At 36.6% G+C, this 12692-nt stretch overlaps 1 protein-coding gene across 1 annotated transcript; it reads right to left on the minus strand.

The window, feature by feature from the left end:
- Positions 1 to 6672: 6672 nt before the first annotated feature.
- LOC104470891 (COP9 signalosome complex subunit 2-like) lies at positions 6673 to 12644 on the minus strand. The gene is made up of 5 exons (XM_010085992.1): positions 12582 to 12644; positions 11220 to 11317; positions 9325 to 9407; positions 8219 to 8277; positions 6673 to 7433 (listed from the first exon to the last, which is right to left on the minus strand). Exons 1-5 carry the CDS (start codon positions 12596 to 12598, stop codon positions 7289 to 7291), a joined length of 402 nt encoding a protein of 133 aa, XP_010084294.1. The 5' UTR covers positions 12599 to 12644; the 3' UTR covers positions 6673 to 7288.
- Positions 12645 to 12692: the final 48 nt, after the last annotated feature.

Here is a 12692-nt window from a genome sequence, read left to right on the forward strand (position 1 = left end):
TTCGGCCGGGCGCTGCCCTTACAGGGGGAAACTCCGAGCCGTGGGTTTCAGCACAGATTGGGGGATGTTTCTTTTAATTATTTTGCTGACCCTGGTTTTAACTCATGTTTAATTATCGTACTGCCAGGGAAGTCCGTGAGACGGTGCCGGCCCTGAGGCTGGCTGTCCGCCGGAGGGGCGCAGGGGCCGCGGCTGTCGGCCAGCAGCTCACCTCCTACACGTCAGTAACCGGTATGTCCGCTACCTGGGGTTTACATCGATCAGGATTGATTTACAACTTGGTTGATAACATTTTATCAACATTCCTAAATCATGGCAAGGGAAAAAAAAAAAAAGTAGAATTAGACAACGTACCTTTGTAAAAGAAAAATGCAAAGGATATTCTGGAGCAGACCCTTCAGCACTTCCACGTAAAATATATTTATAAAATGTATTAATACAAGAAGCAGGTTTCTGCTTGATAGAGGTTCTTGTGAGGAATAAATGGCCGAGTTAAGGGAAAAAGTAAGCGAGCCTATATCTGAATTTATGACAGAGATTAAATTAGCAAAAACGTCTCTACAGAGCTATCTTGCTAGAGCTTGCGAGATGTAACCTTTATTTAATTTTTCCAGATGTATGTTCATTATGCTGTGTAACAATTTGTGCTGCGTTATAAAAATTTTATTTCTTGGATTAATCCATGTAATCCCTCAATATTTTTTTAGGAGTTGCTCTTCACCATTGAAACTTCATGTGTAACATATGGTATTATGAAGATGGCTATTACACTGCACAGCAAGTCTCATCTTGCGAACAGATGACACGAACATAGAAGTAGTGCAGACTGTCACTGCCTTCTGTGCTATTCCGTCCACATCAGCAGAATCACCATCTAAGTGTAACTTTTGCCTAGATGTCTGCAACAGTACTTACGTTCTATGACTTAAGTTTTCATGGGGTTGCAGCCAACAAAATCATAGGTCCCATGGATCATATGGGAAAGGGGAGGGTGAAGTTGTAATCCCAATTAAATTTATCTATAGGATTTCTGTTAACTTCAGTCAGGACAGTGTTTTACTGCAACCAAAGAGAACAGGAGGGCTGCTGCAGCACCCTAATTGATACAGAAACGTCATCTTAACTGGAGAAGCTGCAGCAGTTGTACACTTTATGTGCACTTCTGTATGCCAGCACTTCTCATGAAAAGATTAAATCGTCAACAGAACTAACACAAGTGTTCATAACCCTAGGAAGCCATTTTAAGGTAGTAACAGACTAATGTGAGGTTATGATGTTATGTTCCCAGGGGCCTTTACACTATGACAGTTGTTATTTCAACACCAGAAGTCACGAAAGTAAAACTGGGGATTAAGCTGGTTATAGCGAGCTTTCAGCTGATGCAATGGAAGAACATTTCATCAGTCATCAATGAGTTTAAATATGAGATGTAAATCTACAGATAAATAATTATGAAACAAAATAAGCCACCTAATCTCCATGAATCAACCAAATCTCTACTGAGTGAAATGTATTTTATTCCCAATAGTTGAATGTGTTTTGCTTATTTGTGTAAAATGAGGTTGACTTATTTAAAACCTAGTCACTTTTCATCTCTCAAGTAATGTGGGAGAACTTGCCTGACTGGACAGAAAACAGTGAAAAGAGCCCACTGAAACAACTAGAACAATTGTTGTCTTGTATTAGCACACCAGCATTTTAGTGTGGAATGCAGCTTAATTTGTCCAAATTGGTGCTGACCGTGGAATATATATTACGACATTTGCTTAAGATAGTTGCTGTATTTTTTAAAAATAATGACTCATTATGGCAAGGCTGTTGATTATCAAATCCTTCTTTTGTTCCCAAGATACATACCAACAGAAAGGTCACACTTGAAAGGGCTGTTATGCATACTTAAACAACAATAACAAGAAATTCTAAGATCTAAATTGGGCAGTGATTAAATAGACATCAGATCTACATAAATCTATACAATGTACATAATACAGAAAGTCATGCTGGGTGACCTGAGTGGCCACTCGGGTGAAAGAACTCAAGTCTCCCATAAAATTTAACTCTATATTATCACCAAAAAGAAAAACATACCAAAGCATTCAGAACCAGTTATATTAGATTCTCTGTCCACAGCTATCACAACTATGCCAGGGTATCTGGTTACGTCATCGTCATCTTGATCTGAGTGTTGTGTAAGAGAACTCAACAGTGTTATAGTCCTTAAGGAAGCCATTAAAAATAAAATTTAAAACCCTGTTCAGTTAAACACACTGGCAATTGCAGTAGCTGGTTTTGAATATTCGGTCCTAAGGGTCCAGTTCTCAAATCTGGCAGTTTGTAAACAATTCTTGCTACTTTTTTATTGCAACATGCAGTAAATAAGTGAATGGCTGGAAAGCAAAAATGATGTTTGAAGCTAGCAGGTGCTGACTACAATTTTGCTAATAAGTTGTTGGGTTTATTGCTACATCTGCTGAATAGTATAGATACCCTTCATGAATACAGTGGGGGACATAGACCAAATGAAGACAAAAATCTAGGTTGGCACAAAAATAAAAACTGGAGTCTAAGCCAAAATATCTCAGCAATATGGAAAGGCACTTGGTACTGGCTGTATTAAGAATTAAAATCACAGGCTTGCAAGCAAATCTAACAGCATATGTGTGGCTGCTCATGCTCTCTACTTACCTAGGCTCTATTTACATCTAGTAGGTAAACAGCCCTACAAAACCTGTAAGGATGTGATTAAGCACATCTCATTGAAACTACTGCAGCTTCTTATACGTGTGAGCTCAATCGCACGGGCTGGAAGTATGATACAAGGGTCGCTCAGTAACACTCCCCTCCACTCCCGAGGTCTAAGCAGGCAGAGACGGAGCTCCATGGCAGCACCGCCTGAACGTGGACTGCAACAGCACTAATGGGGTTGGAGCCTGCCGCGGTGAGCAAGAGGAAGAGGCGGCAAGAGTAAAGCTGACTCGAAAATGACAGCTTCACTGGACTGGGACTAAAATCTTCTGCATAAAAGAAAAAGCCAAGTACAGAAAGCAAAGTATGTCTTGGCAAACAAACATTTGTATCTGATGTGGGGAGATCCAACATGTAGCATCCTGCACAAGCAGCTAAGGGCAGGCGCAACAGGGAACATACTGCAACCCAAGTGGGAAGGTGAGCTGGGAACCAGTCCATGAATCTGAGAGTCACGATTGTGACAGCAACATGCGACTGCTACCTGGCAGCAGCCAGAGTGAGCCCAGCACTCCCACTGACAGCAGCTGCAAAGAGGCAGTAGAGCCAACCAGGGCAGATCCTGCCTTACAGCTCTCTGTAATACAGCCAGAAAGGGATTAGCCTTTACTCTTGCTGTAATGCTTACAGTTATTACATCTAAAATTTAGTGCTGAACATGCAAATATTATAACACAGTTGCAGTTTGCAATCTACCTTTCCACAGATTTAGAAGCATCTAAGGTGCTGATAATCCTTTCTGTCAGTATCTTAACACAATTGTGACTAACTGCAACACAGGATTTTATCTTATTCTCTGATCTGGTTCTAAAACATATTTTTAGCATTTTGAAAATAATAACAGCTAAACTTTTATTTTTAAAGTCAGTATTAACATCTATATATGGAAATTTAGTTCAAATAACTGCTGTATTTTCGAGAAGGCAGGGGGTACTGTCCAGAGTCATTTTACTCTTAATCCATACATACACAGTTCCTGCTCAATTAAATTAATTCACCACCTCTCAAAAAAAAAAAATTAAATGTGAAAATACAATCTTCAAATACAGACATAATCTTTTACAGCTGACAACGTCTGAGTAATTACAAAAATCACAGTGTTTATTTACAGACTACAATTCAAATACCTTCATTATATTTCTCTGTCAGGTGCATTTCAGCTGCCTTGCCTTTTTTCTGTTTGTGTTTTTTTTTGTTTGTTCAGTTTTTTTAAAATATATTTCTAAGCCTATTTAAAATTAAAGGAAAATTAAATCCTTAGTACATCATGTTTTCAGATCCAATCCATTAGAGGAGGACTTTGACATGAGTAAAGAATGCATTCCTCCGAAGTATGTTTAATAAATAATAATTTAAAAAAAAATCTAAAATGCATGCACACATAGCACCCACATCATCCCAGATTTTATTTGCATGATGTTCAGTTTTAATGCATAAGCTGCCAGCAACTTAAAAGACGGATTTATATATACACAGCTTAATCACTATTGTAATCTCACATAAGATTACAACAGCCATTAAAATGTTCTTTTGCAAACAGTATTATTGGTACTAGCTAAGGTTCCAGTTTGTCTTGTACCCAACAGCAACAAAAGGTGTATAAAGACATCCAAGAAGTTATGAAAAGCGTGGCTCTGACAATTAATGACAATTGCAGAAATTTAATGATTGGAACCGAGACTGGCGAATGCAGTGAGGCTGCTTAGCATTTCTCAAACAACCTGCAGTGCAATAATGTTATTTAAAAAAAAAAAAAATCACATTCACCTTCTTCCTTTGACTGCTTGTTTGCTTTTCCTGAGGAGGTAGAAACGACACCAGAGCCAGGTCTATAGCAACTATTAGCAATTTCTGCTGCAGTTGTATGACAACACAGCTCACCTCTATTTCCCCACAGACAATTCTCATCTTCCAGGTTAAGAATTATGAGAACTCAGAAAAGGGGTAGAATCCCTTAGGGATTATATAAATCTTTGTTATGTGCCTAGAGCACAGATGCTAAGGCACTGTATGCATGAGTGCATGAGTGAACTAAACTATGCCAAAACACACAATTTATTAGAGGTAGACTCACACTTTTTCAGTCTAAAATCCCATTGCTAGCCCTCGCTATTCAAACTGATAGTCCTTCCCTGGTTGGACTAATCCTATTACAATTAGTCCTTCACAACAAAAAGATAAAACAAGGGGCAAGGGGACTAGCTGGATAGGACAAGATCTACTCCAGCATTCCCATCTCCTTCTTGAAAAATTCAAATACGCCTCCCCAACAGACATAGCTGGGATGGGAAAGCTTAACATCAGTTACGAGAGAAAGTCAGAAAGACTTTTTTAAGCGATACCGAGTTTCTTTTTTCCCTCCTTTAGAAGAGAGTAGGTGTGCCTTCCCACAGCACAGGTGGCAGGAAATGGCAGCGAAAGGAAACATGCTAAAATAGCTGTCACAGTCCCCTGTCCCCATGGGAAGAAGGACTTTGCAAGATTAACTATCCATATTAAAGTCTCTGGATCTGTAGATAAGGGTCCCAGTTACTGGGCAGTATCGTTAAGTTCAATTTCACATCACCAGATCTTAGTGGAGTTTTCAAAGTAAAAACTGTGTTATACATCACAGCACTGTAAGAAACAAAACACAAACAATGTGCTTTAGTAAATGTTTACAGATCTATGAAGAAAAAATACATTGCTTAAAAACTAAGTTCAATATCTATTCATATTTTGCTGTTGTTTTAAGTAAATGGATAAATTAGAAACACCTGTTGGTAACTATGCATCAGTGAAGGAGAAATACTCACCCAAGGTTCAGCATGATGCTACTCATGCAACACATTAAGTTTTACTGTGCAAACACTAGGGAAAAAAAAAATCACTTGGTTTGACAACTGCAGAGAAAAATAATTTTCTGAGACATAACTGTCCTTCAGATGAAAGTTAATTTTATCCTATTTAATTATACACTGTTACCAATTTCAATCCTGCCCTAGAACATTGAGTTTACCATGCTGTCTTACACATATGTGATGGACATGTGTCATTTATTAGGCTTTTTCATTATTTTTGGGATGGTGTTAATTTCTGTACAGACATATTTTTCCACCTACTATAACAATGACTGTGTGTGGCACTGCTTTGTGCCCCATTACACCATACCCTCAGGTTTAAATTGTAGTACTTGCAGTTATGGAAGAAGTGACCCTACAAAATTTCTTCTATATTTCCAAGACCTGCAAAAGAATTTTTCTGCCAGCTCCAGACAAGCTGCTGCAAGGAAAAAAAGTTGCTGTGGTCAACACTGCAGCTACGTTTTAAATGGATCTGATGATCCTAAAATCTTAGGATATGAAAAGCATGTGCCTACTATGTGGTAGGACTGCAGGACTTGAATAGCAGCTCTGAAGGGACTACAATACAATCAAACATTTGGGACAGAACAGATTCCATTATTACTGAAGTCACTGTACTTGGTCCCCACTCTGTACACACAGTGTCTTTTTATATACACTGAATTCAGTCAAAAAGACCACAGACTAGGCACAGAGACATAACAAGCAGGGTCTGCATTTCTGTTCCCCGGGTACTGCCTGGCAAACCTGCATTCTTGAAGTACCAAAATAAAACCTGAGCATATTCCTGAGAAATGCCAAATACCCACCAACATCAACTAGAGAGGACTAATAATAGTTTGGTATCTTGCAAGATAAAAGTCAGTTAGCAAGACTGCTAAATGTCAGCTTTTAAGCTCTTTAGTATTTACATTTTACAATGTTAAATGAAAAAAGAAAAATCAACAGCACACATACCAAAGTTTACACTTAAAATCTCCATATTGTCCTTCGTAAGTGTGGTGAGGATGAAGTAATACCTATTTTCTTTTAAAAATAACAAAAGTAAAAATCAAGTATAATGAAAGCACATCAAGAAACAAACTGTACAATTTCTGAACTGCACTGTTTATTTTGCTGCTTGAAACCTAAGTGACAGTATGCCACTATAATTATGGGGTTTCTTCTAAACCTTTACTACACTGCAGGTACAGAAATATACGGACACATTTTTGGAGAACTGACATTTTGCAAAATGCAGCAAACATTTCAATTTATACATGAGAAAAGGAAGTGTTCAAAAGGGTATGCATTTCAAGTTATTGCAGGTTATTTCTGTGAGAGAATTTCTGCAGGTAAAACATATTTAAATTTAACCAACAGTAACGTGTCATTGTATTTAAAATAATGACAAAAATCTTCTCTCTGGTCATTAATTGCCCTTTGACAAATTACTAGGATGTTGTACGTTTCGGGCAAGATGTCAATACAGCATAAATCCCGTGGCATTTTGGTTTTCTTCTGGAGATTAAAGCTGTTTTTTTTTTCTTGGGATAAATGCAGCAGCAAAACACAAACCAGCTGATCAAAAAAGCACTTCTGCCATAATTCCAATAATTTCAGGGCACACCAACCGACAGTAGTTTTGCCATTCCCAGTTCTTTTAATGTTTACATCACTGCACTGTTGCCTTAAGTACGTTTGTAAAAGCTTGTTTTCTGTTAGGCCAGCTTGCTGACTACAGCCTGGTTGAGAGAATTTAGTTGGTTGGTCCATTTATCTAATGCAGTATACCGTGCACCACCTCTCTTCTGATGATCCAGTTCTAGGAGCTGGTTGACTTGATCAATTCGGCCATGTATAGTGCTAGAAGTAAATACATAAATAACTATAAATCACTAATGCACATGGAAATAGGAGCTAACAATAAATCAGAGGTAAAATAAGAGGTCTTCTTATACAAGAGAGACACAAAGTCCATTTCAGAATTCAGCACTTTTATAATCTATTGTCCTGGGTAGTACTGCCTATTTAGTTGTCATCATGATTGGAAATCAAATGAAATAGTTCATTGGGCAATGCATGTATTACCTGCCTAACTATGACCCACATACAGAGTCTGAAGCAATATGAGGTAAACAGTTCTTGAAAGGCAAGGAATCATGAAATATGGAGATTTATGTAAAAAGAAATTAAAATACAAACCCATGCATGGATTATATTTTCCTAGCAGATATAACAAGTTACTCTCAAAAAAAAAGATTTTACAAACTGTAGTTAAGTTTTTCCAGTCAAGGAGAGCAGGGTACTAACTTGTCAACTTGAAAATGTACTCAAAAATATACATAGGTATAAGCAGCAATTACTAAGAATAATAATTTTCATAATTTCATAATAATTCAAGCAATTTATTACATAATTCATAAGTAAAGTAAAAACATGCCACTCAGTCTCTCTCTATAATTTTCCTGGCTCATGTCTTACAAATATACGTTAATGCTCATAGGCCAAACAAAGTCAGCATCGTTACCTTTTGGTTCTAGAATCAACTAGTATTGTCACAACGCACAAAACTATTGTTTTGTTGCTTCTTCTGTATTTTTATTATTTTAAAGTAATCAAAGATCCATAATCAAGAACAAAGTACGTACTTATCCAATATGCACTGCACAAGCAAGCTTTCCACATCAGCTACATCTATGTTTAACTCCTAAAAGAAAAAGAAAACTTATTATGGTGCTACTTTGTTGTGCAACATTAAATCCTTCCAATCTTTATTTTCATATACAGAATGTGGTTTCATTTCTGTTTCTTACTGTTCAAAACTATCAATTCAATGATGATCTGTCAAGCAAGATAACTCCACCTAAAGTATATATGGCCAATGATCATGAGATCAGTAACTTCTCAGAAAAGGCTAAGAGGCTAAAGCTAAATTTTTGGAAGGCCAGAAATTAGTTCCTTTACTTACTTACTGAAAAAATAGAAAAAAACCCCAACACCGCCCCCTCCCTCCCCTCCCCCCATCCCCGGAAATAAAATGAGACACTATTTATCAGAAAAGAACAGGTCTGTACTCAAAACCATTTAGACGGCTAACAGCAACTTCTGGTACAAGCAAGTTCTAAAAATTTTACGGCTAGCTTAAAAAAAGAGCATACTGAGTTCTAAAGAGAATATAAGCAAACAAATGGACATCTCTAATACTTCATGATGTATTTTGGAATGCTGTGAATTTTTGCAAGAAAAATCACAGACTCACAGGAGATGGAAATAGTAATCTGTTGTCACTGGTTTTTGATGTTGATCTTTCCAGATTAGGGAATAAAATCAGTGATTCTGGTACTCTAGCCTGTTTGTTCTATTACCACAGTTCTGTAACTCTTACAGTACAGACACTTTAAGGTATCTTTTGAACAAGAGGAATTAAAATTTGGATTTTTATGTTCATAAAATTTACATTCATAATTAGATTTTGAATTATACAGATTTAACTTTTTATGTTTTTCTACACCCAGAAGAATATGGTAATTGAATATTTTGTAAGTATATCGTAGTACATATTATAAAAAGCATTGGGACGACACTTGAAATTTGCATTCTCGCACTGAAAAGCTGCCAGCAGTACATCAGTACTACTTCATGGTTTAGATTATATTTTAAATGTTCTATTTCTGGAAGCACTGTACTTATTTAGGAGCTTTTATTCACAATTAATCATTTATTTAAGCAAATGCAAGGCTCCACTGACACATACCTTAGAAATAAAAGGAATATGTATTCTCGTGTAAGGCTTAATTAATTTTATAAGCACTTGTGTTCTGATGTTTCGCAAAAGCTCTGTAAGAGAGAAAAAATAAATACTGTAAAACCAACAGTACTGAAATAAAGATGCAATACAGCTCCATAAAGAAAGACATCCTAAATACCATGATCTTTTAAGGTAGTAATTCAGTGAGGTGGGGAAGCACAGCAAAATAAAGGGACTCTCCTTTTGCAGGGATCCAAGCAATACACAATTCTGAAGTGGACAGATAGAGTTGAGAACTGTTTAAACATGGAGCAATGCATTCCCTGGTGAAAAATTAAATTACTCAAAGTATCGGATAAATCACACAGATTATTGCATGCTATGTTTGCCCCTCTAATCTATGGCTAGAATGCCTGCCTTGTACAAAGGTGAAAAGAGGTATTCTTAAGGCTCTGAAACTTCAGTGTGCAGGCATGTAACTTCATGGGGAATATTCACATTGTAAAAGTCAAAGGATCGGGGCCTAATGGTGTAATTATGAGGAGGAACTGAAGAAGTATAAAACAGAGTCTGCATGAAGTGGCAGATTTTGCTTAGATAAGATAGCACAGCCATTGTTATAGAAATTTATACATTATTAAAGAAAATTAGGATAAAATGAAAGCATGAATTACAACGGCAAATGAACAGAAAGAGATCCATTTTTACCTGCTAGTTACACAAGGACTGTTTACGTAATGCAAAATAATACTAGAGACCTGATTATGTATCTCAATACAACTAAGGCTATTAAAACAATGAGGCAAGATATGCAAACATCATAACCATGAACAGACATTCTGTAACAATACAGAGTGAAAAACAATGTCGTCTTTTCCCCCGGATATCACTAGCAGAGTATTATCACATAAGGGGTGACACTCAAATTCTCTTCAATCCTTTGATTCAACTGTCCTCCTTCTATTGCTTTCCAGTTCTGTCATACTTTCTTCCTTAAAGATCCATCTCTCTAATCTTACCGTCTCCCTACAAGACTTTGAAGCTTACCAGCAGTCGACATGTAACAGCAGTAGAGGGGTTATATTTAGTTTCCCCTGCTGTTTGCCATGTTCTCTTTTACAAACAAGAAGTGTAAGAAAACCAGGTCTCTGGATTTAACCCTCTTCTTTCATTTAACTATCCAGCTAAATGGTCTTGCATTGCCACAGTAAGCCCTACTCTCGATGAAAACAGTAGTTACGTGAAAAACTGGATGCTATATTCAAGTGAAGAGATTTCTAAATTCTCAGCTACCAGACAAATGCAGGGGGTAACTTTACTTTGTCATGCTAATGGAAGGGATGGGCAGGTGTTAGTGTGTTCCCTGGTTTTATTAAGTACAGGTACTATAAATCCAAACATTGTTTTCACCCTATACATTAGAATTCTGTATCTTGTTACATATTTTATTACTACACATTTATTAACGCAACCTTCATTACGTTGTCTATATATTTTGCCTTTAATCTGAAGCAGAAAATTAACCTTATGAACTAGCAAACATCTAACTGTTGAGACTGACACAAACGACCTTTAGAAGTAAGGGTTGCCCTCATTTAATCCTTCCAGTGGAAAAAATATTCAGTGCCTTAACACTACTGTAGAGATTATCTTAGAATATCCACTCTTGCTAGAACTTTCTTCATCATTCCTTCAATTCTTTGCAGTCATTCTACATGCCTGGGTACATGTTAGCCTTGACCAGCTTCTAAAGAACTTGGAAACAGTAAAGGAATCATTCAGAGATAATTACAAAGAACTCTCATTCTGCCAAGAAGAAAAATAAACCATAGGGAAGAAAAAAAAAAAGCAGCGTACCAAGTGGGGAAAAAAAAAAGGATTAAGATAGCCTACAAAAATACCTTCAATGTGCTCCCTTATGAAGGGATCGTCCATGATGTTGCTGTGATTTGTTTTCAGAATCTTCTCAAATTCAGTGATGTCATTATTCTGATAGGCACTGCAGAAAATACAAGAGACTGAATTATTATTTTTAAAAGTTAAACAGACTCCTAAGACTTTCTTTTATTGTTTATTCTAGAAGTCTCTTTTTACTGTATGTAAAACATTCAAGTTCCCAATATAGAGTATAGAAAGAATTAAAAACATAATTGTAATATTTGGAGTTGATTTTATCTTCTCCATATTTCTTATCTACACTGCTTTAATTGCATTATTAATTTTAAAGAAGCAGTTATACTCAAATGTCAAGATAAAAGATATAAATTAGGAATATGAATAAAATCAGATTGGGTAAGGCCATCTGGAGTTCCTTCTGCCTCAAATTCACATGAAACTATGACAATGAAGTAGAAAAGACATGTCTAAAGTGGAATTATTGGAAATAGCCCCTTAATAAACTGCCTAATCATTTATTCATCAATATGTCAATAACAAATGAACATCCTCACTTTCAGAAACAATTTGTATGTGTACAGTGGTGCAGCACCATCGCAGTATCTGAGCAAGGTTTGTTCCAACATGAGATCAACTGTATTTCAAAATATGAGCATCCATTGCTTCTTCCATAATGAAAAGGTGGGAAAAGTTTTCCTACGCACTGTTCCTTTTTTTTCACTTGATAAAGCAAAGGCAGCATAGAGGGGATGGAACAGGGTAGCTACGTAGCACAGTACACAAAAACTGCCTCCATTCAATTTATTTTGCGTGATAATCTTAATACCCTAAAAGTTCTCACATCACAGCTGCCTCTAAGAGGTAATGAAGCGTTCTTTCGATTTTCACGTGTTTGAAGAATAGGGGAGATCACTTGAGAGTTCACTTTCATATTCTTAAAATATGAAACTGCTTTAGTAATCATGACATATCCATGCATCCAATTATTCTACTGCCTTTGGCATGAGATGCCAGGCATCTCAGTCTCTCATATAATGTCAGCCAAACCCTAAAGACCAGTTGCAGTACAAGGTGGGACAACTTTCTTTAAGGGAAGAAATTAGGTTTTTGCCATTGTAGAAGAAATTCACCACAGCAGAAGATAACAGCATGCTTCTGTACCCCTACCTGGTATAATATAGATACCTTGGTATGTCATAGTAAATAGAAGTTGCTTAAGAAAAACTGTCTACAAATATTTGCCCATATTTATGAATAGCTGTGTTAGTTGTGCACCGAAAAGCCACCTCTAAAAATATTCCATTTCTGGTTTGGACATTACATCATTTTATTATTTGTTCTCTTCTCCAGAAAAAATAAAATCTTACCTTACTAAATTCGTCATTGCTAGAATCTCTGGATCATTTTTGTACGGTTTAGCCTACACAGAACAGAAAGCATAATGTGCATGTTTAGATTTTAAGTACATTTTTTTCACA

The sequence above is a fragment of the Pterocles gutturalis genome, unplaced genomic scaffold (assembly GCF_000699245.1).
Source record: "Pterocles gutturalis isolate BGI_N339 unplaced genomic scaffold, ASM69924v1 scaffold40255, whole genome shotgun sequence".
Lineage (NCBI taxonomy): Eukaryota > Metazoa > Chordata > Aves > Pterocliformes > Pteroclidae > Pterocles > Pterocles gutturalis.

What these genes read in the sequence shown, in the direction of transcription:
- LOC104470891 (XM_010085992.1), bottom strand. An exon ending in CATAAGGGAGCACATTGAAG is followed by an intron (nt 9,408 to 11,219) that starts GTATTTTTGTAG and finishes TCTCTCTTACAG; the next exon opens with AGCTTTTGCGAAACATCAGA. An exon ending in ATATTCCTTTTATTTCTAAG is followed by an intron (nt 8,278 to 9,324) that starts GTATGTGTCAGT and finishes TTTTTCTTTTAG; the next exon opens with GAGTTAAACATAGATGTAGC.